Below are 26619 nucleotides of genomic sequence, written 5' to 3' on the forward strand. Positions count from 1 at the left end.
GCAAAACTCTACTGTACTTCAGAGAAATACTGAAAAGTGGTACAGTCTGCTCATAGTATACGAGTTCTAAAAAAAGCACACCATAATGTCAAATCAATAGTGTGTCTTTAATCATAGTTGCGTATTTATGGCTGTTTATATACCGGACTTGACTTCATGTGCAAGTCACAGCTCACCTGCTATTCAAGGCCACTTTCTCCATAGAGGGCAGTAATTGCATCTACCGATACTCCTGTTGTTCACATTTGGTGCTCAGTTTCTGTACCTTTCAAGAGGAAACAAGGCAGAGGTTTCTTTTTCAGTGCGTACATGCCACGAAAATGTGAAAAGTAGTGACCTCTTGCATGGCTCATTATATGATTATGTAAAATGTAAATATTTTTTATTTTGCTCCATCAGGCTACACAATTGTCAACAGCGACACTTTGCTTCGAGTTAAGGAGGCAGATAAGCCAAGTTCAAGAGATCGGCATTGTGTGGATGCTGCTAAGGACACCTCGGGTAAAAGCCGTGATGCACTGACTATCACATTTGCAGAATATCTGTTTTGTCCATTGTCCTGCATGTCTATATTCTCCTGGCTGGTAAATAGGCCTGATCTTCACAATGAGACCGTTGAGTTCTAAAATGCAGAGGTAATGGTTATGTATAAATCACACATTTCCGAATACCATCAAGATTCACCAGCCTTCTGTGAGGGTGCTGTTTAGAATAGGTGTGGCAGTTCCAGCAGTGGACCTCCTATTTCAATGATGTTCATAAAGAAACTTAACTGCTAACAATACTCAGTGTGAGGACATTCGAACCCTAGTGGTGATGTGTATTTTCGGTTCCATTTGTCAGAATGTAATCACCCCAGAGCTATTTTATTTAAATATCGGAAAGGCAGGGTTAAAATATTGTGAAAGGAATAATAAATAGGGTTAGCGGCACAATAAATAATAGGGGTACTGTAACGGAAAAGGGAGTACGGGGTAGTGTAAAAGTGGTGCGGAAAAGGAGTACTGAATAGTCTTAAAAGGGGAAGTACAGGGGTATTCATCTAGTAATTAAATAAATGGATTTATGTTACATATAGCAGTACAAGTGTTGGCAGAGGTAATAGGTCTGTTTTTTTTTTAGATGACAAAGCTTGTAACGCAGGCTTTCACCAATGCTGTGTACATGTGTTGTGTGCACACATGCTGTTTATATAATTAAATCCTTTCCTATTGGCTTTGCAAGTGCTCTGAAAAAGTACATTGAAAGTATAGCTTCCTGTTCAGAATATATGTAAGAAATCAAGAATTGATTGTGACGACAGCATGACTAGTGGATATTCTTTGCATATCTAATAGTCCCCCATGTATCTCTCTGGAAGCACTTCCTGAAAGGCAGAATGATACACCAAACAGGCATTCACTGAGAGTTATACCCTTGTTGGAAGAGTCAAATCCCACTATGTATATTTTAAAGATTTGTTAACAACACACTAGCAGACAACTCCGCTGTTTAAAAGAATGGTTATAATTAAAGCACAACGGATGCTTCTAGATGAAGCAACACTACCACCTACAGGGTAAAACGTTGTAACATCACATCAAAAAGGTGGTGTTATTCTGATGTTGATAAGACAGACACAAAAGTAAGACCCTGTAAAATAATTATGCAGAAATTAATCACCTGAGCTTAGTCTCTACAAAGTAAATGGTCCTAAGATAAACATATGGAACCCTACTATTCAACTTTCCAATGTATGGGGCTTGTAGGCTTAAAAGTACTGCCTGCAAGGACGTGCTTTAAGTTGCTCTAACTGGTGTGTCTGTTTTTTTCTTGTTGATACTTCCAGTGTACGTCACCTTTCAATGCAGTCTGCATTCTCCATAATTTAACAGTGACACTTCCTCATCTGCTGCCTTCTTTTCCTACAGGCCGCCCCTTCATCAGCCCGGACATCCTGTGCCGGATCAAACAAGAGCATGACCTCAAATGTTTGGACTACCAAGTCTCTGGTGTACGAGAGTCCATGTTGCAGGCGCCTACAGGTGACTAGGAACTCGTTGAGAAAGCCAGTTTGGCTAACTTGTTTGTGATTGGTTAAGAGAAATAGAACCAGTATACATTGTTAAAAGGGCATTATCACTCACTTTATATTTTTTTAAGCAACATGCTTTTTCTAAACGACCTCGTAGGACCATATGTTTAGTCTGAATTAGAAGATCGCCTGGCCTTGAGGTTAATAATAAGTGCCATTAATTACTACGTTAGTTAAACTTTGAACTTGCTCTTTGCAAGGATGAAAGTATCAGTCTTTGGTTACCTATTTTAAAGCATGTGACAGAAATGTTAATGGGGGTGTTATTACCAACCCATTGGCACATATTTTATTCTCTTCTCTCAATGGCCTGGTTCAGAGCCACGACTGAATGTGCACAGATCTATGAGGAAGCCTTGCCATGGTTACAAACAATGTTTGCATTTTGCAACATTCAGGGGTCCAGCCTGGCAGCGAAGTTCTTAGCAGCACCTACTGTTACCAATTCCTTAAACATGCATAAAATGGACTTTGGAAGTACTCTCTCACCTCACGCTGTTTAATGTATCATTTTTCTCCTACAAGGTGCGTGTGTTTCAATCTATGATAATAGAAGTACACTAAATTATCGTTGAATACACTTTCAATTGTTTAATGTCAGCATTTCTCAAACTGTGGTTCGTGGAAAAAGATGCTTCTAAAGTCTGTGTTTATCTTGCAACATGTACTGATCTTCAAAGACAGAGGTCGAATGTCAGGCTATGTCTTCTGACACATTGCTGCTTATTTTTTAACAAGAGTATTGGTGTTTACAAGCACCTCTCACTTTGCAGTCGCCGAAAGTGAATTGAATTATGTGACAGTCTTGCTGGGGTCAGGGATTGTGAAAGGAAAGGCTGTGGAATGTAATTTTTTGTAACACACAACACAATGTAAATGCCTGTAGATTAACTGTACATATTCAGTTAGGAAAGCAAAAATTAAGATTTAATAAATTGAAAACAAATCAAGGCACGTTACTTGGTGGTGCACAAACAACAAATATTCACCGAAGCCCAATTTCCACATATAGTTTATTCAGTAAAACTATGGTGGTCAATGTGTTTGGCGGTCAGACCGCCGACAGCCTGGCAGGGCAGGACTGCCAAATTATGATCGCAGCGGTGAACTGGTTGCATCACAGCCTGTTCACCGCCTGTACAGCCAGGGTGGTGAGACTGCCTGGCTGAAGGTTGACCACCTTTGACCCGGCGGTCTACCTAACACTGCCTGCGGTATTAAGAGTATCCTTTTTGCCAGGGATTCCGTGGTGGCAGCTGGTGGAAAGGATAATGGCAACAGGAATTCAAATTCCTGTTGCTACAACAGGACTCCCCAACCCCCCTAAGAGCCCACCCATGACCCCATCACACGCACCCCACCCACCCAAGCAGCGAAGCCCCCCCCCCCGGTCCACGTACTGACCCCCACCACACATACCATACATACATGCACACATCCACACTCACTCATTCGTTCACACATACACACACGGCCACAACACACTCCCCGCTTATACGCATTGACACAGACACATGCACACACACCAACATATACAATGCCCCCAACCCCCCTCCATTCACACACACACACACACAAAACATTCAGCACCCCCCACTACACCCCAACCACTCCCATACCCCCTCCCCCAGTCGGACGATCACCTTACCTGGTGGTCACAGAGGTCGTCTGGGAACGAACGGGGTCCATGGCGCTTGCTCCGCCGCTAGCGCCCCGCCAACACAACACCGCCACTCCGTTTACAGTGTTGTAATACTGCGGGCGGTGTTGTGGTGACGTGGCGGTGGTGATGGAGCAACCTACACTAGACCGCCGACTGCCAGTATGGCTGCTGGCGGCTTTCTGTCCAGATTGTGGCGGAGAGCAGCCAGCAGTCATACTATGCTGGTTTTCAGGACGCCAACACTGGCGGTCATGTGGCGGCTGTGACTGCAGCCGTCTACATAATAGACCGCTGAAATCATAATCAAGTGTCTATTTCAATGAAAAATGTGCTTTCTGGAAAAGACCGCGCGCTACCACACAATGCTTTAATTACATAAAAAAAATCACCTGCTTCATGTCCATTAAAGTTAGGTCAGTAACAAAAGAATGTGATTCTTAAAATTGGCCCGTAGTTCTAAAACGTTTGGGAAGCACTTGTTAATGCTTTGTATACAGAAAACAGTTTTTTGTAATTTTTATTTTAGAACTGTAGATTTTTCAAGCTTTTGTAAGGATTAGATGTGAGCCCTTCCTTGGAATTCCAGACTACACCAATCATAGAACACACTCATTCAATTGAGTTGCCTTCTCTTCAGTACCGCCCTAGAAGACTACTGTTCTGAAGTTGATTCCTTAAGTTTACTATAGACGTTTCATAGTTTCCCTTTGTAAAAGATAATTTATGTACTGTGCATCATCCTCATGAATCTGGGCACAGAAAGAAACAGGTTGTACAGAGACACTGCAGAAAGTACACCATTTTTGCATGCCTTTGTTTGCATGCACTAGCCACAGCACCCAACTGAATACCTGTCTTTCAACTTTCCAAACCTAGTTGCCATTTATATCTCAAGCCACCCAAGACAGAGTATGGCCTCCGTGCCAGTGCTGTCAGAGAACAACAGGCCCAATGATAGTTGGACGAAACAAGCCAGAGTGGCTTCAGCCAGAGCCTCGTCAACAGTGCCATATTCTTCTGCTTTCACATTAACAACAACTTAAGCTTTGCATCATATATCGCAGGCCAACACCAGGACAATATCGCAGAAACTCTCCCTTGTTGTCAAAGTGAAATCTTTTCTGTTGAAAGTTGAATTCAGAGCAAGCCTTCGGCTCGTTCCGCCTTGATGGTAGCAATATTCTACTTGTCATCAAACTCTTCAATCTCACAAGGCTCTTTCCTTGACTGCCTTAAAACTGGCCAGGTCTCACCCCTTTTAAAGAAGTGTTTAGCAGGGTATGCAGGCTTTGTGCTGCGTTTATTTTGCTGATGGACATTTCGCCGCCTGCAGCGTCTAATTAACCAGCACTGCAGTTGGAGATGGCGAAATGCCCTGGGGCAGGGTGGGAAGGGCAGCAAGATCATGGGAGGGGCACCCCCTTTACAAATACATTAAAAAAAGACTGCGGGGCAAACACCGGTGTCAATTGTGTGTCTGTGTTTTCCCTGCAGTGGAATATCCACAAATCGTTTAGCGAACTTAAACTATCTAATGACCTTGTTGTATCTCTAGTCTGCCCTTACTAGAAAAGATGATAGAACATTGTCTCTCTGCAGCTCACACAACACAACAAAATCAATGATCTCCTCAGTAGCTGTCAACACTGTTTCCTACAGGTTTGGAGCACGGAATCCTTCATCCTCTAAATTGTTGACAAATGATTTACCACTGCTCGACACTGGGAACTCCTGCACATTAGTGCTCCTAGACCTGTCTGCTGCCTTTGATACGGTCATTAATTCTGTTTGTCAGCATCCACAAAGAGGGAATGGTCTTTGAGGGAATTTGTTCTTGAATGGTTTCCTTCCTATGTGCCCAATCGGCCCCTAGGAGTTAAAACCGGGAGTTTTTTTGTGCAACTTTTCTTTTACAACTTTTTACAAGATACTACAAGAGGTTCCATAAGACTCTATTGTTTCACCCAACATATTAATTTCTACATGGCACCTCTCAGAGTTCTTCTGAAAAACTTGGGTATCCTCTTTTATTGATTTGCTGTTGACACTCTGCTGGACCGAAAGCTGTCCTCCCTCTGTAACATTTCTCTCTTTTCTAAACTACTGGAAACAATTAAAAGATGGATGCACACTGTCCACCTAAAACTCAAACCTCAAAAAGCCAAATGAAACACCAGAATTTCTCTTAATTTAACCAACTTACCAGTACGTTCCTGGATCGACTCTTGACTGCCACCCCACCATAGTTGAGAATGGCAAATCACTGGGAGCTCCAGTTCCAAACCAATGCCCTAGCCAGAAGTGATCAGTGTCCCCTCCAATCATTCTGAAGAGGAACTGAAATTCGTGGTTGAAGTCCACGTTCCCAATAAGCTTAAATACTGGAAGCAACTCTTCATAGGTCTACTCAAAGCCTACCTGTCCCCTCTTAAGTAGTGTTGAATGCTGTTGTTCGATTTGTCTCCCGAGGCAAAAAGTCTGGCATATTATTAGCCCTATGCTTTTTGCGTTACAGTCGCTTCCCACTGAAGCTAGAGCTCAGGTCTTGTTAGTGTGCATCACCTTCAAACCCTTCTCAGAGTTTACCCCAGCTGTCTGGCGGAAAAACTGAAATTCTCAGGTGGCCAGTGTCTTTTGCGCTACTCTAATTTGTTGCTGTTCAAAAGCCTTGTATTTTAAATTGAAAAAAAAAAAACAATAGCTCGAGACTTATCTAGAAACACAAGAGTTCTCCTCTGCTGCCCTGTTTATCTACATTAAAAAAATAACCGTAAATCCTAACCAAGTTATGACCCAATTTATCTTTACCTCACCGATGCTGTAATCTGACCACCCTTCTCATGCCTGACTTCTTTTATGTGTAGTTGTATGTATTTTGCTTTAACCCTCCTCGATGCTTCACTAGGAACGCATGCTACATTCTGCTAGTCGTTTCACTACAATGTCACACACTGGCATTGCTTCAACATTTTATGGTAAAATTGTTTGTTGGTCTCTTGCAGGGCATTTTGGTCTCTTATGCCCTTCCATAGTTCAGTGCATAATGAGGTGGGCCATATGCGCTGTATGAAACAGCGCAAATAAAAAAATAAATACAGAGGCCCACCTGCCCTCTCTGAATATTTTTTTTTCCATGTACTAACTTGCCTTTTAAGGAGTTTTAAAAATTCGGCCAACTCTGGAAGAGCTCCTTCAAAGTCATCAACAATAGAAGTCTTCACAAATCCAGACTTTCCAGGGGCCTCTGGAAAACCATCAGCGTCAGCAGTCTGGAACTCAGGAGTTGTAAGAAAAAGACATTAAAGTGCCATCTCAGTCAAAACGCACCAAATGCTATTCATTCTCTTGTTCAAAAAAGGCATTGCTTTCAAAGCAAAAACCTCATAATGTATAGCTTAAGACATGCTTACCCCCCATTATGATGCCCCAGAGGGGAGACATTTTCTTTTTTTCCGCCGATATGGGTGGCTTCCTCTTTACATTTTCTTTCTTAGTGACCCCCTTCAATGCACAGGGCTTCACTGCTTTATAGCTAATGTTGTTCTACATTAATTCAATACGTAACAACCTTGGTTTATGGTGTGTTGTGGTATTTCCTTGAAGTATTGCTAATTATTACGTTGACACATGGTTTTGAAAAAACAATGCACCACATGAAGTGATGAAGCACTGTGTGGGCAAAATAAATGTTGGGTTAGATTATTTTATTACAGTATTGCTCATTACTTTGTTGACACATGATTTTTTAAAACCGATATACTGCATGCAGTGATAGAGCAATATATGGGCAAAGTAAATGTTCTGAAATTCGCTAGTGATTATTCTTGCTTTGCAAAGGCTGTTCCTTGTCATTTGGTAATCAGTTAGGACTCAGCCTCCCACTAGTCTTCTGAGCCTAAGCAACAAGCTCAATTTATCCTTCATGTTTAAAGGTGTTATTTGTGGCGTACACAGTGCCATTCTAGCTCTAACATTTTTCCCAATGATGTGGCAAAGTTGAGAGTTCGAAGATCTGTAACTTTGGTACTTTTGTTGAAGGGTGGCATCCTCTCGTGTTGATGACGGGTCGCTTTTCTCGATTGTATCAACCCTGTGATTTTGTCATGTTAAGTGAATTACCGTGCCGGCGACAGGTTTTTAAAGGTGGCTACAAATTACATTTACCTTTTGGGATAGCTTGCAAGAAGCTAAAGATACTTGGATTCTTATCCGAACATGTGCATGTGAAAGGAGGGATATAGCTGCATTTGTTTTATGTTCTACTCAAAATATTTCCAATCAGTCAAGTCTTAAAGTGACCTTATTTTGCACTTTGTCTCTAGGGGCTGCCTACCAGATCCTGACACCTGGTAGCTTATTAAGGATCAAACAAGAAACTGAGCATTCTTCCAGTGTCTATCATGATCCCATGACTAAGGACCACATGACCAGTTTCACAGCTAGTGAGTAGTAATAATCAGATTTTGAAAGATTGGTGGGTAAATTAGGGAAATGCCCTGATAGCCATACCTTACTTACTGTGTGATAATAGAACTATCATTTTTCATTTCTCGTATATTAAGTTAATACTCCATGGTAGGATGGCAGCAACTATAAGGTGGATTTAAGTTTCCTAAATGGTGCTTTTTTGTCATTGTCAATTATGTTTTTTTGAATGGTTTGGAAAACCAAAACCTAAATAAACAAGAATACAATCACCATACATTTTAACTAAAATATCAAATTTTTCAAAACCTTAAAAATGTTACTCACTTATTAAGATTGTTAAAATGTTACTTATTTACAGGTTTGTATCTTTAGTTTGATATTGCATTATTCAGTTTTACTGCTCCAGTCAAACAGTGACTTACTGCAGAACTGATCAAATTACCAGGTAACACTGTCAATTACAAAAAAAGCTGGTCTACGACTTCAACATTAGCTAGCCATTGTAAGTGCCTCAGAGTTTCCCCTTACTAATGAATACAACTGTCAGAAGAATATAAATGTGCAAGGTCATTTGGGAAGACACATTGTAACAGAGGCAAAAAGACTGTAATTCTAAAAAGGGAAAATACTTAGGAAGCAGTAATATATGCAGAGGACTGTACATTTTAGTCTACTGTGTGGCTAGTGTCGGTTACCACTCATGTTAGATAGTTACTAATCCATTTGTTCTCATTAGGCATGTGAGTCTCCTAGGGTAGCAAGATTGAGCAGTCAAGGTTCACTGTATGACTTGATATGGACAGCGACTCGAACACAGTAAATAATACTAAAGCAACAATGTTTAAATAGATATAGCTCTTGTGTTTACATGTAAGTAAATGGAGCAGCTAAAATTGGACCAACAGAAAAACCAGAAGGAGCTAGCATCTTCTGTAGTAATGACAGCTAAATGGTTTCATAGTGCTTATCTGTTTTCTGTCAGATGGGCCATTTGACCACTGTTATGCTTTGCAGTTGTTTGGATTGCTTTGGGGAATTTTCTGGATGTATTGAGCCTTTTATTTTACTGTGTTTGTAAACTTGCCTTTCGCTGCTGTAGTCATAACTGTTTGTGTGGGGCTGGGTGGGGAGCAAGCCTAAAACTAAAATAAGATAACAGTTGTGCTTTAATATGTCTGGCCCACTGTATCTGACTGACTTCTAGTTGCATATTCCTTGCTTTTGATTTCTCCCCAGGCGTCCGACTGGATCTGCAAGATCTTTGTGAGCAAAATCCCCTGCACGCTGTTAGGTAGTGTTGATTTGTTCCACATCTGTCATTGGCAGATAGGTGGTGTTGATTTGTTCCACATCTGTCATTGGCATCTTCTGCGCCGGATATGACGTTGCGGTTCCTAGATAGGTGCCATCCTGACATTCTGTTGTTGGTTCTTTTATTTCCGCGCCAGCAAGTGCTTATCCGAAGAGAGCTACCCCTCAGTCAATTTTTGACTGACTTTTTAAAAACTTTTTGTCACGTTTTTCGAGTGTTCTACTCCTGTTGCATCAAGGATGTCCTCCAGAAAGACCGGCTTCAAGCCCTGTGGATCCAGTCATCGGGCAATGTCCGTGACTGATCCGCACCTCATATGTCTTTGGTGCCTGGAACGCGACCACGACCCAAAGTCATGTACTGAGTGTCGGGCGATGCATCCGAAGGCTTTGAGGGAGCAGTCCCAGTGGCTGATGGAGTCCCGACGCTCGACTCCAAGAAAGTCAAGATCTCAGTTGAGAGGAAGGTCCCGGCATCGGTTTCAGAGTCCTCCATCATCGTCGTCCCAGTACGTGTCTTCAGGGGGATCTGTTACATCGAGGCAGTAGAAGATGTCTAAGAAGACAAAGCATTCTTTGACTTCTTCTCGTACATCAGCTGACGAGACAAGGGAGCATATGCAATCTAGGCCTCATTCTGCCGAACCTATGCCTGGGCCAACTCCACGCCTCCTCAGGTTTTTGGGAGCCAGAGTGACTCTTGCCCAACTCCAAAAGTTTTACAGAACCATGTGCCTCATTTTTGGGCAGCCTGTCACCACTGGTTCGCTTTTGGGCCCCACAGAGTCGAAAGGCGGCCTTTCGGGGTCAGCACCGCTGGCTTCGGTCTCAGTGCCAAGGTGCACCCAGGGATCCATTCCTGGAACCGGACAGGCATTGGTCGTACCACCATGACCTTCCCCAACGCTGGTCCTGGTGCTCCCGGTGCCATCCCCGTTGTAATCCCCAGCTTGGACACAGAGCCGGATGGGAGCCGACTCTGATGCCAGCAGGAGCCTTTCATCCTAGATCGGATCCTGAGCCCCTTTACTATGCGTTAGGCTGATTGAGAGGTGTTGCTGGACCCTTTAGAATACCAGCCCCATGAAGGTATGGACTGGCATGAGGACTTGAGTTAGGACAGCAGACTGGATACTTTTCCAGGTACTGGCAGGCTTTCTTCCTCTACCGTGGCTTTGGAGGAGGGAGCATCTTATGCTATGGTGGTGAGAAGAGTGGTTGAGGTCCTAGAACTTCAACTGCCTTCAGTGACAGTCAAGACCAGTCTCTTGACAGATGTGCTGCAACCGGGAGCTTCTACCTCAGAACCCCTGCTCCCATTTAATGAGGCCCTCCCTGACGTCCTACTGGGTACCTGGTCAAACCCTAGCACAGGGGTTCCTGTGAACAGGATGCTTGACCGCTGCCATTGCCCTGCACCTGAGGATCCAAGTTTGACACATCACCCTGCCCCTGAGAGCTTGGTGGACCAAGCCTCTACCTTCCAGGACACATTCCCTTCTGCTCCCCCGAATAGAGAATCCCAAACTTTGGACTCACTTGGGACAAAGATTCTTTCTTCCACTGGTCTTGCATTGCGGTCCATGAACACCGGATGCCCTTTGGGCCATTATTCCCACATGCTTTGGTAGATGGTTGTACAAGTGCTGCCACAGGTCCTGGAGGATGCCTAGGGCTGTAGTCTCTCAGGCTGTTGCTGACTGGAGAGATACAGCGAAGTTTCACAATCTGTTGCGGACTGGAAATGACCAGCTTACTAGACAGAAGGGTTTCATTGACAGTGGCCGTGGGGCGCCACGCCTGTCTGAGGATGTCTGGCTTTTCAGGGGATGTCCAAGCTTCTTGATGGACATGCCCTTTGATGACACCCGTCTCTTCGGAGACAAGGCAGACTCGGCACTAAAGAGCTTCAAGGATTCTTGGGATACGGCCAGGCCCTTGGGCCTCGCAGTGCCCCACATCCCCTCATTCTGTCTTTTGCTCCCTTCTATGGAAGGGGCCTCCAGCCACGTCCATTCTTGGCCAGCCACTGTGCCATGCATGCTGACCAGTCTCTGTGAGGCCAAGGGCGCAGGATCCACCAATCTTGTGGATAAGGTGGCGAGTGGTCTGGACAGTACCCCCACTCTACCCCCTCTGCAGGAGCCCCTTAACCTCCCTGGTCTGACTCTCTCCCCCACCATGGGCCAGTTGAAGGCAGGATTCGCCATCCCCTCCTCCATTGGCAAACCATCACGTCAGACAGGTGGGTTTTTCAGAATGTCGAGAGGAGCTACTTCCTGCCCTTCGAGACTACCCCTCTATCCATGCCACCATCCTACAGTCGGATAACGGAGGATAATTTGTTCCTTCTCCACAAGGAAGTTACGTCTGTTTTGGCCAAGGGAGCCATTGAGAGGGTTCTCCTGCCAAAAGTAGATCATGGTTGGTATTCGTGCTACTTTCTGGTCCCCAAAATGTAAAGGGCCTCCGCTCTATCCAAGACCTTCTGTCTCTCAATCCTTCCTCAAGAAGGAGAAGTTCAAGATGCTCACTTTGGCTCATATTCTAACTGCCCTCTACCCATGAGACTGGATGGTAGCATTTGACTAACAGGATGCTTATTTTCATATCCCCATCCTACCTGCCCACAGATGTTCATTGCAGTTCACGGTCAACCCCAAACACTTTCAATTCACTATGCTCCCCTTTGGCCTTAACAGAGCCCCTCGGGTGTTCACCAATGTGATGGCTGTGGTTGTGGCTCATCTGCGGAGATAAGGGATTTCACTCTTCCCTTCCCTCTATTTTGACGACTGGCTGTTTAAAGCGGGCTATAAACGTGCCAAAGTCACACTCGAATCCCTATCGGACAATCCCTTTCATTGGAAACTGTGAATTTTCTGGCTTATACACCCAAGTGGCGAGTCCAGGATATTCAGCTATGATAACAATGTTTCAGCCTCTATCTAGGATTTCGGTGAGAATGACTCTGAGGCTGCTGGGCCTCATTGCCTCCTGCATCCTGCTTTAGGTACATGCCTGATGGCATATGCAGGCTCTGCAGTGGGACCTGAAGTTCCAGTGGGTGCAGCATCTGAGGTATCTCTCCTTCAGATGTCGGAGGGAACTGCAAACGATCTGCAGCGGCTGTTAATGAACTGTGATTGGGTCAGAGGCATATCCCTCTCCCTTCCCCAACCAGACGTGACAATAGTGGCAGATGCGCCACTCCTGGGATGGAGCGGCCACCTGGGAGAGGTGGAGATCAGAAGCATCTAGTCTCCAATGGAAACCAGACTCCATCAACCTGCTCCGTGTGATCCGGCTGGCATTGAAAACCTTTTTTCACTACTTTTTGCACACCCACGTCCATTTTAAGAAGAATAGAGACTCTATTGCCTGGACACAAAAAGAGCATTGGTATTCTACCTTGATCGTACAAAGGAGTTCAAGGTGGATGACCAATTCTTTGTAGATTATGTGGGTGCAAAGAAAGGTCCGGCAGTGCAGAAGCAGACCATCTCCAGATGGGTCATACTCTACTTTAAGATCTGCTAGGCACTGGCCAAAAAGCAAACCCCCTGAGGGTTTGCATGCTCATTTTGTCCGAGCTAAAGGTGAGACCACTGCGGTAGGTCCAGTCTTTGACATGTATCTGTTAGATGGCAATGTGGGCATCTCTGCACATGTTTACCAAACACTACTACCTGGACAGTCCGGTCAGGGCTGTCCGAAGGGAAAGGTACCTTGACGGTTCGGTCAGGTATGACTTTCTAGTATGGACTTGGTTTGCTGACTCACCTCCGTGGATGGTATTGCTTGGGCATCTTGGGCATCTATTCAAAGATAAGGAATCTGCAGCTAGAAGTCTCTATCAGATGAACAAGTTAGTCACCTAAGGTGACGCCTTATCTGGTAGACACAATATCTAGCTGTCAGCGGTCAGACCATCGCACTCCTGGCGGTCCGACCACCAAATTACGACTCTGGCGATCTGACCGCCATTAAACAGCTGCCACTGCCAGTATAATAGATCCTGATGGGATGGCAGCGGTCGAAGTCGTGGCCAGCCACATCGACTTCACTTTCCGCCAGCCATTTCATGACGGGGTCCCGCCATGAAAAGGCTGGTGGAAACGCAGTGCTATGGTCCACAGAGGGGCACTACCCCTGCACTACCCACAACTATGTAGGTTTCCACTGGGCTGGCCGGTGGAAACCTCCTAATAAGAAGATTTTCACCAGACAGCCCAGTGTCTTAATTGGGCTGGGGGAGGAGACACCCTTACCCCCATGATCGGATTTTACTCCTTGGTGGGCAGGTTGGATTGTTCCATTTCTTGCAATCGGGGAACAGCTCCCTCCTAGAACTCCTCGTGGTTTCCCTCCAGGGAGCTGCAATCCTGATTTCAAAGCTCTATTGTGATTCCCCTGAAGAATTGACAACCCATCCCTCACTTCAAAGAATGATCTCCTCTTCCCACTCTGCCTATATTTTATAATTATGTGGCTGGAACAAGTGTTCAGATAACTGGGTGATGCATTGTCTGAGTATAAAGTTGTAAGCCAAAGAGAAGCCAGTGGCCCCACTGCCTTGAAATACAATGCAGATCTTGCAAGCTCTGGTGCAGTTCCTTAGACCAAAGAATCAGGACTGACAGGGGTACCCATTCGCGAACTTGCACTGTCGACCCGGGTCCAATTAACAGACTGACTTCAGTTGCAGCTGAAGGCCCTTCAGGAATAACAATTGCTCTTCGGATCTGCCTCAGAAGCCTTCTCCTTGCAAAAGGCTGTGCATGTGAGAGGCAGGCATTGGCTTGGAGACTGGTACCTGTAACCTTGAATCTCAAATCAGAATACAATTTCAAGAAAATATACTCCAGTTGATCATTATTATTATTTCACAAAATATATGTTCAATATGCACGACTATCACCTTGTATTATGAAATTATTGTATTTAAATATGTAAACCTATCTTAGAACTATTTTTGATAAACAAGTATAATGATGAAGATTATTGTTAGCACAGTCTTTGTGATCTTTGATTAAGCAACTTTTCACAAAGAAAACCTGGGTGTTGTAAAACAGAATCTACAGAGTGAGTAATAGTACATGTAATAGTTTAAGTATAGGCATACTTTAATACTTCTTAGTTCCCCATATACATGGGTGAAAAAAGGATTTTTGACAGTAAAGGAAATTTTAAGACGGAATTATACTTTCAAATAAGTCATATTTTGAGATGCATTGTGATCATTTTGCATATAGAATATATTATTTGTAAAATAATAATACTAATCCAGGGGAGCACATTTTGTTGAACCAGCGGCCATGCAGACCTGTTTTCAACCAGACTTTATCATGCTGCTGTAACCAAGGCCTTGATGGCATTGTCCATAACAATGACTACATTAGCGCCAGATAGTGAGGACTTTGGAGCCGCAGTGGCACCCCACCCAGACCTACCCTAGTTATAGAACCCTAAGATCTCAAGAGGGCTCAAGAAATGTGGAAGACACCTGTCTCCCAACCTGTAATCTCATTACAATTGGGCAACAAATACCTGTCCTTTAATGGACTTTGTTTGTGCCCAGGAATCTCCCAGGTATATTTATGTCCAGAAATCACCAAGCTCTTCGTCTGCTGTGATGATAGCAACTTCTCTTAAGGACAAAGCATTGTCCACCCACATGCTCATGAAGACTTGTGCATGGAGACATCAGGGAAGATGATGTACCAGTCCAGAATACTTGTGTTCGGAAGCATGTGGGAAGATCTACAAGTCCATTAGCCTCTCCCAGTGGCAAGGCAATGCCATCATATGCTGCTACGGTTTCCACCTCTTGCACAAGTTTGATCAGTATGATCCTGTGCTCCGGAAGCTTTGGTGAGTAAGATGTTAATTTAAAAAAAAAAAATACTGATATCCGGGGACCTCATCAACCTGACTACCTGGGCCTGGATCTTAGCTCTAACCATGCTTCTTCAGTCTTGGCTGAAGTGGTCAGATCTGAAGCAGATATGAGGGAGAAAGTCATCCGCCTCCTCTTCAGTGCGAAATATGCAGAGGTCCTCCACCAGTTCGAGGCAGGCAGTCTCATACAAATTTCTGACTCATCCAAGAGATACTGGCCTGACCTCCTCTTTCCCAGCTAGTAGGTAATAAACAATATTTATTCCCAAGACATTCATCTTATAAAAATATATACTTACAAGTTATCAAACAGAGAGAAACATTGGAATTCCATCACTATATCACTCAAAATATACTGTATTCTATTGCCAAATTGATTCTAAAAACAACTAGAATAAAACAGCATTGCTGACAATAGAATACCCTTCCCCCATACCGTTCTTTAAAACTCCAGTTTTTGGATAAGCTGTATATATCTTTAAATTGTGGTGAAAGTTCAGATTATTTCATAGCAAATAAAGTGACGTGCTTCACTCCGCTGTCTTACACTACTTCATAAAATGTGGATGCAACATCTTTTTTTCCTTTCATTGAAAAGTGTTTGCAGTCTAGCAGTAAATGAGTTATGGAGTACTTAATTTTAAAGTACAAAAACAGCATCCATTGTTTTCCAAAACTCTCTTTTTCTAACCAACCATGCTCCAACCAGAGTCAATACCAATACAAAGATGTTGAATAGCGATTCTCAATCTCCTATTGGGGACCTGAGACAAATAAGGAAACAAAACCCTTGCTCCAAGGTACTCCCACAAATTCACTACAGAGCTTTTTGAGGCCAGCTAATGTCCGTCACTGACTACAGAGCATACCTTATATCTATCCTTAACTCCACTTTACCACTGACGATAGGACCATTCGTGAGAATTAATTAGTGGACGACGTAATATCCTTCATAATCATAGAAGAAAGTTTCTCTTTGTAAGCTCCTTGAATTAGACCATGCACAAATTTAAAGTGCCCAATACTAGAGATGAGGCAGATGGACAAAGAGGACACCGGTCAGGGGACGAAAGTGCCTGATCCCCTAGACTCGTACAAAGACTGGGTGAGGAAGGCTTTTCTTCCTCATCCAGATCACCATCTGTTATATTGTCCCATTTGGTGTTCTCGTGCTGCACCTGGCTTGTGGTGTGCACGGGAACAGCAAGTGGAATGTTTGGGTTTGATCGGGATATGAGGTTCGAAGACAGTTCGGGGCAGCGTTGGTGAACATGGTGGGTCGTTGAGGAACACGCAGCATTTCCCACACTGAATAAAAGTTTTGGAAGTCAACGCACCTCTTCGTTGTGTCTTCTGTGTCCCGCTGGGAACATAACACCAACACTACATGGACCCTCTCCGTGGTGAACAATGACCAGTGTGCGGTTGTCACAGTCACCCCCATTCTGACTTCCTCTGCTTCTGATCGTATAGAGGGTGTTTTTCATACTCTGTTGTTGTCTTCCTACAGGGTAGACAGGCTACCTCTTCGAGAAGCAGTCAGCCAGTCCCATCTTGGAAAGGGTCCAGATATACTAATCTCTGTGAAATCGATATTTAGAGTACAGTGGTAGGATGCTCAGCTGACTTGGCATGGTACTCCCTGGCACTGAAAAAAGCCCTCCCCTGAGTGAGTTAAAACCAGGCAGCAGAGTGGGGGTGCAGGTTATTCAATATTTCCTTCTAGAAATTGGAAAATTCTTTGTTAGTGGTCTCACTAGGTATCCGGACGCAGTGTGAGAAATTATTTCTTGCTTGAGGTAATGAGAAGAAGGTTGTACGGGCAGTAGATATGGCAAAACAGAGCTGTAGGCTGTGAAAAATCTGGATACTATGGCGAACAGAGGATACGACTGTAAACTTCAAAGGGGGGCAAAAGTGCACTTTTTTGTACTTGGCCCTCAGGGTAGAGGAGCAGAGTAGTCTAGGCTTACTCACAGGAGGTATGGTAGGCTAGATACTCAGAACATAGCTAAGCACTTATTCATTTGCTGTCCAGTCAGTGCTTTTTCTTATCAGAAAAGAAAAATGGTTTATTAAACATACTACTAAATACTGTACACAATTTTACAAATATTTACAGAATAGCAGGTAGAAATACTAATGGTTAGGTGATACAGAATAGCAGGTAGAAATACTAATGGTTAGGTGATTAGATACATCATAAATATTGAGTTTAATGTGTACATGGAAAGTTATTATACAATAATTTCTGAAAAAGTAATTGTTAGAAATGGGGTTTTTGGTTGGCAGTCAGGTTACCCCCTGTCCAAGCAAAAGCCCTCACTCTAGTCAGGGTAAGTCACACACAATCCAAGATTATCCTGTGCCCACCCTCTGGTAGCTTGGCACAAGCAGTCAGGCTTAACTTAGAAGGCAATGTGTAAAGTATTTGTGCAATAAATCATACAATACCACCATATAGCACCACAACAATACACCACACAGTGTTTAGAAAAATATATAATATTTATCAGGATAATTGTAGGTCAAAAAGAATAAAGTTGCAATGCGAAATTGTAGAGATATCACTGAAAAGTGATATAAAGTGTCTTAAGTCTTTAAAAGGTAAACAGTCTTTTTCAAGCACAAGTACCTGGTTTAGAGTGGAAAATCTCCTCAGAGGGCCACAAAAGAAGAGAGGCGTGGAAAAAGGATGTGTGCGTCGATTTCTTCCCAGCACACACGGACTTGCGTCGTTATTTTTCACGCGGGGAGTCGGGTGTCGTTTTCCGGCGCGCGGACAGTCTCTTTCTGTGGATCGCGGGGATTACCAGATGTCCCGGGTCTGTGCGTGGATTTTCCTGCTTGTTTTCCGGCTGCGCGTCGTTCTGCGGGGCTGCGCGTCTAAATTACGATCTCACGGCAGGCGTCGCGTCGATTTCTCCTCTAGAGGTCGGGCGGCGTTGTCCTTGCGAAGCCGTGCGTCGGTTTTCCGGTCGTCCCGAAAGCGTCGCATCGATCAGCGTCGGTGTGCGGCGTTTTTCTCGCCGCGGAACAAGCTGTGCGTCGAAATTTTCGGCGCACGGAGCGTCCAAGTGATAAAGAGAAGTCTTTTTGGTCCTGAGACTTCAGGGAACAGGAGGCAAGCTCTATCCAAGCCCTTGGAGAGCACCTTCACAGCCAGACAAGAGTTCAGCAAGGCAGCAGGCCAACAGCAAGGCAGCAGTCCTTTGTAGAAAGCAGACAGGTGAGTCCTTTGAGCAGCCAGGCAGTTCTTCTTGGCCGGATGTAGTTTCTGGTTCAGGTTTCTTCTCCAGCAAGCGTCTGATGAGGTAGGGCAGAGGCCCTGTTTTATACCCAAATGTGCCTTTGAAGTGGGGGAGACTTCAAAGAGTGGCTAAGAAGTGCACCAGGTCCCCTTTCAGTTCAATCCTGTCTGCCAGGGTCCCAGTAGGGGGTGTGGCAGTCCTTTGTGTGAGGGCAGGCCCTCCACCCTCCCAGCCCAGGAAGACCCATTCAAAATGCAGATGTATGCAAGTGAGGCTGAGTACCTTGTGTTTGGGGTGTGTCTGAGTGAATGCACAAGGAGCTGTCAACCAAGCCCAGCCAGACGTGGATTGTAAGGCACAGAAAGATTTAAGTGCAAAGAAATGCTCACTTTCTAAAAGTGGCATTTCTAGAATAGTAATATTAAATCCGACTTCACCAGTCAGCAGGATTTTGTATTACCATTCTGGCCATACTAAATATGACCTTCCTGCTCCTTTCAGAACAGCAGCTGCCACTTCAACAGTGTATGAGGGCAGCCCCAATGTTAGCCTATGAAGGGAGCAGGCCTCACAGTAGTGTAAAAACGATTTTAGGAGTTTTACACTACCAGGACATATAACTACCCAGGTACATGTCCTGCCTTTTACCTACCCAGCACCCTGCTCTAGGGGTTACCTAGGGCACACATTAAGGGTGACTTATATGTAGAAAAAGGGGAGTTCTAGGCTTGGCAAGTACTTTTAAATGCCAAGTCGAGGTGGCAGTGAAACTGCACACACAGGCCTTGCAATGGCAGGCCTGAGACAAGGAAAAGGGGCTACTTAAGTGGGTGGCACAACCAGTGCTGCAGGCCCACTAGTAGCATTTAATTTACCAGCCCTATGCACATGAAGTGCACCTTACTAGGGACTTATAAGTAAATTAATAGTCCAATCAGGTATGATTCAAGGTTACCATGTTTTAAGGGAGAGAGCATATGCACTTTAGCACTGGTTAGCAGTGGTAAAGTGCGCAGAGTCTAAAAACCAGCAAAAACAATGTCCAAAAAGTGGAGGGAGGCAGACAAAAAGTTAGGGGTGACTACCCTAAGGCTGTCAGGTCTAACAGTAATAATATAACTATAGTTCCATAACACAAAGCCTATTCATAAATGAAGTGGATGCACTAACAAATATATGTGTTACATCAACCAACGGGTGATTCATCCCCTGAAAGAGAACATATATAGTCCCATAGATTGATGAAAGGAATGGAATTATCCACTTGGAAGATTGAGAAGCTGAAGGATATTATCTTCATCCAATTGACAGAAGGATAGTTCAGTTCATCCAAGTTCAGCCGACAAGTGTTTCGTCCTCTAAGGGACTTTATCAAGGCTGACAAAAACAAAATTCCAAATAATTTGTTTTTACCCCTAGTATCATTTATGTCCAAGATGATACAAACATAAACATTGGAGGTGTCCCGCAATAAGTCAGCATGGTAGTGACAATGTGTATGTCATAAGAGTGTGAAAACCACCATAATACCAAATAATAATACTGTGTGCCCAAACATATGTGTTGACGACTGAAAAGATACATTAGATTTTATACCTTACGGTTTCTAGTAATTTCTCAATGTCTTTATAGCCTTCATAGTTTGAGGTAGATACTGTGGGTCCAGAATGTTTCAAAAGTCACAGAAAGTCTGTAAGAGAGGCAATCACAACTGTCCCTTAATTCAAAAAATATAAAAAGTCCTATGGGGAATGAATTTGTAAAAAATGGTGTGTCTGATCATTAACTGACCTGTGATAGGATTCTCCTAAATTAGAAGTCAATTGATATGAGTTCAATGTGGTCCCAGCATCCAAAAATAGAGTGCCTAAAGCGAACAGAAATGAAAAAAGGTTCAATATATTGTTCTTAAAAAGAGATATGAAGAAGACTTCCCAAATGTATCTGTGGAGTCCCACGGTTGAGACGACGGATATTAGTCGTACATGACATTTAGACTAAGAGTATCTATCGGGGAGTTCCCATGTGTTGCCTATCACCCCTCGTTGTCTATAGAAATTGTGCACTGTCCCATGTCAGTCCTTCGGTGGCAGTTATCAAAAAATCGACTGCCTGTTAGATTAGTTTTGAGCGTAAGAGAAAACAGTAACAAAAAGGACTCTTGTCTTTTAACCGGCGTCTCCATGTGAAGATAGCCATCGTAAGGTGAGAATTCCCCAAAAATGTATCTAAATTTAATATCCCCCCATTTGACAGAACATATATTATTTTGGGGACGGTACATCGACGATGTACTCATGATTTGGACTGGCGATGAGCCACATTTGCTGGAATTCATAGATCACATTAATGCAAATGACTTTAACATCAAGATGACCTATGAACATAACAAGGATCGTATCCAATTTTTAGATCTGGAAATATATGTTAAGAATAACTATGTACATTCTAACCTTTACCGAAAATCTACTGCTTGCAATGCACTACTACATGCAGGACGTTCTCACCCCACCTCTCAAAAGAATGCCATCCCATTTGGAGAAATGATTCGGGTTAAAAGAAACTGTAGCGATAGCAAATTATGTGATTATGAACTCAATAAACTAGAAAACAGATTTCTTCAGAGAGGATACTCTGCACAAACCATAAGCAAGGCTTGAAAGAAAATAAACAAAATTCAAAGATCTTCCCTCCTAAAAAAGAGTGATAATAAGAATCGATTATCAAAAGGACTGGTGACATTCTGTACCCCGTTCAGTCAGAACAGCCAGGACATTTATAAAATCCTCTGCAAAAACTGGGGCATCTTACACACTGACAATACTCTCAAACATCTATTGCTGACCAAACCCACAATGATTCACAAAAGGGGGACTACAATTCGAGACCTTGTATGTAAAAGCTATCTACCACTGTCCAAGGACAAATCTATTACCTGGTTACCCAATAAACCCAAGGGTATCTTCAACTGTAGTAGATGCAATGTATGTAATCTTGCCCTGCACAGGACTTTCAGCTTTAATTTTAATGGTAGCAAAACATACAAAATACAAGAGTTTATCAATTGTAATACCAAGTATGTAGTCTACTTATATGCGATTGTGAAAAAATCTATGTTGGGAGTACGATTAGACCCCTAAAGGAAAGGATTCAAGAACATGAAACTGCCCTAAGAAACAACGACCCTCTGTCACCCATAGTACGCCATGTCAATAGGGAACACTCTGGTACAGAGGTCCCGATGCTAAAATACATGGGTATCAGTCAAACACAGGCACATCCTAGGGGAGGAAACCGTGAGTTGGAACTTAGAAGAAACGAGGCGAAATGGATACTTAGGCTTAAGAGCATAAGAATGGGAATTAATATTGATCATGAATTGCATTATTTTCTATGATTGTTCATGTTGTCAAAAAACTCTGTCAGAACTGTGTTGTTAAGTGTTCTAGGAATAATGGATATACTTGTCAATAATCGATTGATCGGTTTTTCTTATGTACGCACAGATGTTATTTCACCTGTATAATGCATCACCTCTTGGGTCTCATGATTTCTCCACATATGACAATCTTCTTATCACACACGGAATTAACATTTGCCCTTTAGTCCATCAGGGGATAACAATATACTATATGAATTTCTGAGTCCTCTACATATACACTACATCATCCTTTCTTATTGACGACTAGGAACAGATACTTTGGATATGTTCTTTAGCATTGACTAGTAATTCACGTCACGGTTTCATATGACACAATCATCTCAGCCTGTAGATAATATGACCGTTATAGTCGCTTATTCTTATCACTACTGTGATATTTTTATTACCTTTTCATTATGACCTGAGAGGTACCTATAAGAAAAGCATCCATAATTTATTTTGTTCTTGGTCATATCCATAATGAACTTCAGGTTTATATTTGCTCTGACCGTTTTTGGCTGACCTGGTACCAAAAGGAACACAGTTACCCACACGCCATTTTGGCGATTGTGTCATTTATACATTTTTATACACGCTTTCTAGCCATAGCATCTCTGACGATCACTACGGTGATCGTTTTTTCCATAGATTATTCAAGATGGCGTCCACTTATTCCATGATTTCTTGACTGCGGTCTAGTCTCTTTTCTATACTTTCTCAGTTAAACTGACCGTGGATATACATCGCCCCCTTATATGAGTACTGGTCTTATATTCACTAAGAACTACCACACTCAATAGGGAGGTTAGATTTGAGCAATCGCCTGATCTTATTATTTGCTCCTAGCTACAAAACCAGGTAGCGCACGAGCCTTTGCGTCGAGCCTAGCATTGACGTTTTTTGTTTTTTGGAGATTAGTGGATAACAACTGCCCCCCTCTTTACAATTCCTTTTTCTAGAAGGACTGCTATATTTATTTTGTTAACCAACCAACCGGGGATTATACTCAATTACCGGTTGGCGATTCCAAGATGGCGGTCTTTTTACGATGGCTATCTTTACTTGGAGACGCCGATTAAAAAGAAGAGTCCTTTTTTACTGTTTTCTTTCACGCTTAAAACTAGTCTCACGGGCAGCCGATCTTTGAAAACTGCCACCGAAGGACTGACATAGGACAGCGCACCATTCTCAAAGGTAACGAGGGGTGATAGGCAATATACGGGCACTCCCCGGTAGTTACTCTTAGTTTAGATGATAATTACGATCAATATCCGTCGTCTCAACCATGGGACTCCATAGATAAATTTGGGGAATTCTCACCTTACGATGGCTATCGTCACATGGAGACGCCGGTTAAAAGACAAGAGTCCTTTTTGTTACTTTTTTCTCTTACGCTCAAAACGAGTCAAACAGGCAGTCGATTTTTTGATAACTGCCACCGAAGGACTGACATGGGACAGCGCACAATTTCTATAGACAACGAGGGGTGATAGGCAACACATGGGAACTCCCCGATAGTTACTCTTAGTCTAAATGTCATGTACGACTAATATCCGTCATCTCAACCGTAGGACTCCACAGATGCATTTGGGGAATCCTCTTCATCTCTCTTTTTAAGAACAATATATTGAACCTTTTTTCATTTCTGTTCGCTTTAGGCACTCTATTTTTGGATGCTGGGACCACATTGAACTCATATCAATTGACTTCTAATTTAGGAGAATCCTATCACAGGTCAGTTAATGATCAGACACACCATTTTTTACAAATTCATTCCCCATAGGACTTTTTATATTTTTTGAATTAAGGGACAGTTGTGATTGCCTCTCTTACAGACTTTCCGGGACTTTTGAAACATTCTGGACCCACAGTATCTACCTCAAACTATGAAGGCTATAAAGACATTGAGAAATTACTAGAAACCGTAAGGTATAAAATCTAATGTATCTTTTCAGTCGTCAACACATATGTTTGGGCACACAGTCTTGAACCTAATGAATAATCATGTACTACCACTAATCTGTTGGGGCAATCATCACAAATTTTTGGATTTTCAAAATAGAGTGTAACAAATATGCACTAGGCTCTTTCTGCCTATCGGTGTTTTCTTCATTTCAAATATGGGATTTTCACCCTCTTCATTTCCTCTCATCACTTCTTTTGACGGTAACAATTTTTCTGATACTAAGTAATACTCTCTGGAAGCATGGTCTCTGTTTGTGTTAAATACCTAAGAATCGGAAATATCTATCGGTGGTATTATGGTGGTTTTCACACTCTTATGACATACACATTGTCACTACCATGCTGACTTATTGCGGGACACCTCCAATGTTTATGTTTGTATCATCTTGGACATAAATGATACTAGGGGTAAAAACAAATTATTTGGAATTTTGTTTTTGTCAGCCTTGATAAAGTCCCTTAGAGGACGAAACACTTGTCGGCTGAACTTGGATGAACTGAACTATCCTTCTGTCAATTGGATGAAGATAATATCCTTCAGCTTCTCAATCTTCCAAGTGGATAATTCCATTCCTTTCATCAATCTATGGGACTATATATGTTCTCTTTCAGGGGATGAATCACCCGTTGGTTGATGTAACACATATATTTGTTAGTGCATCCACTTCATTTATGAATAGGCTTTTTGTTATGGAACTATAGTTATATTGTTTATTACTTTTTTAGAAATTATTGTATAATAACTTTCCATGTACACATTAAACTCAATATTTATGATTTATCTAATCACCTAACTATGATCTTCTTCTGTAATTTCTTAATGAATACTTCTTATATTGATACCACCTTTATGGGGATTTACACCATGTTTCTCTCATACACTCAATGAGTCATAACTATCTGAACACTATTCATAGAATGACATCACTATTTGTGTGCTCCATTTTTTTTTTTTCTAATAGAACTAACTTGCAGGTACAAGGCTCATTGTTCTGATACACATGCTTGACAACGGGCATGTTTTGAATGTTTGAGCACCTTAACAACACTCTGTAATATAGGAATGTGCGGTAGTCTTTTGGTTTTTCTGTTGTCAACTTCCCCAAAAAAGAAATACTAATGGTGATGGTCACACCGCAAAGAAAGGTCCAACCAGTCTAATACTCCCTTCAATGTAACCAGGCCACCCGCACTGGGGGTACCCCTAACAACCTGCACACCAGCAAGACCTAACCCCTAGAGACGATGTACCCCATGTCCCTAAAACACAGTGAGAGATGCATTATAAAAATGGCCGGCTACAAGCTTTGTTAGGGTGTTGCAGATTAAATCAGTTGCACAATATAAACTTTGAAACATAATACAATTCAGTACTGGAGCACTTTCAAGATGGTATAACCTTTCCTTGACCCAACAATGTTTGCTTTAAACTGTCAAAATCCATGTATCAGTAAATATTTCCAAATGCTAACATTAAGTGTTAGTCTTTCTTCTACATTAATTACAGTTGCGAAGCAACCATAGAAGCCATGCCTCCAGGTGTGGGGCACCGGTGTACTTTCCATTGGACAATCGGACCAGGCCAGCTTCTCACCTAGCAATACAACTCCTTTTGTCACCAGATGGCTAGCTAGCTGCTGTTGCTTCTTTTTACCCATATCCCCCCCACCCTATTCACCGTCCCCCTACAGCTCCTCCGATGTGCAAGGGACAGGCAGGCTCAATCAGGCTGGGCTGCCCAAACTCCTTGGAGAAATTGATTCGTACATACAAGGACAAATAATTATTTGGTGTAACCCTTAGGGAACATTGTTCTGGTGATCATAGATCAAGGGGGGGTATTATTCATACTGTCCATTGTTCAGCATTCAAGTTGCATTCTGGACTTTCCACCTTCTTCCAACTGAGAGTTTTTTGTGTTTGTTCCTTGCCCTTGAAAAGCAGATAAGCCAGTCCCAAATTGGGCGTTACTAAGTTCCCTTACCTACTATGCTGCCAGAACAGGGTAATGGTAGTGGACATAGCTGGTATCTCTTGAACCTACAACTAAACAACTTCTTTATTGAAGTGTGAAAGAGGCGTACCTCGTCAAATTAAGTGGTATTAGATATTTTCTTGAGTAATTCTTACCAAAGCTGACATTGTGCCCCCTGATAGTGCTCGTTGAGCTCTACAGGGGAACACTACTGGTAATTGCAGATAAGCTTCTTAGAGAGAAATTCTTAGGCAAGATAAACCTAGAGAAAAAAAGTCTCAGATTTTCTGGAAGGGTTACCTATCCTATCCGTGGCTTAGGCAAATCATTTTTTCACTGAATCTCGGTCTCCTTTGCAAGTTCCCACAAGATGTGAACCTCTTTTCAAGGAATTCCTAAGTCAGCAGATGTACCACGCAGAACTCCTTGTAAATGGTCAGATTCCAAGACCGGTAAGCCATTGATTTCGGTGTGGTTGGGGCAGAGCTTCTACTACAGACTCTTTATGGTTAAAGAAATACATGAGCTTTATGTAATTTATTCAGGTTGGCCTGACTGAACAATTTGAACCACTTAAAAAATGACAAAAATCAGCATGGCCACTTTAATCCACATCCCAACCTCCATGCA

The 26619-nt window shown here is 42.8% G+C and overlaps 1 protein-coding gene across 3 annotated transcripts in view; it reads left to right on the forward strand.

Moving 5' to 3' along the window:
- The window catches only part of LOC138246164 (zinc finger protein 182-like), a 145445-nt gene that overhangs the window by 115123 nt on the left and 3703 nt on the right, over positions 1-26619 (forward strand). For all 3 annotated transcript variants that reach the window (XM_069200475.1, XM_069200474.1, XM_069200476.1), the window contains 3 exons: positions 400-501; positions 1911-2024; positions 8060-8179. In XM_069200475.1, coding sequence (XP_069056576.1) covers positions 400-501; positions 1911-2024; positions 8060-8179 — 336 coding nt within the window. The remainder of the gene's footprint in view (positions 1-399; positions 502-1910; positions 2025-8059; positions 8180-26619) is intronic.

Source organism: Pleurodeles waltl, chromosome 7, assembly GCF_031143425.1.
Source record: "Pleurodeles waltl isolate 20211129_DDA chromosome 7, aPleWal1.hap1.20221129, whole genome shotgun sequence".
NCBI classification, from domain to species: domain Eukaryota; kingdom Metazoa; phylum Chordata; class Amphibia; order Caudata; family Salamandridae; genus Pleurodeles; species Pleurodeles waltl.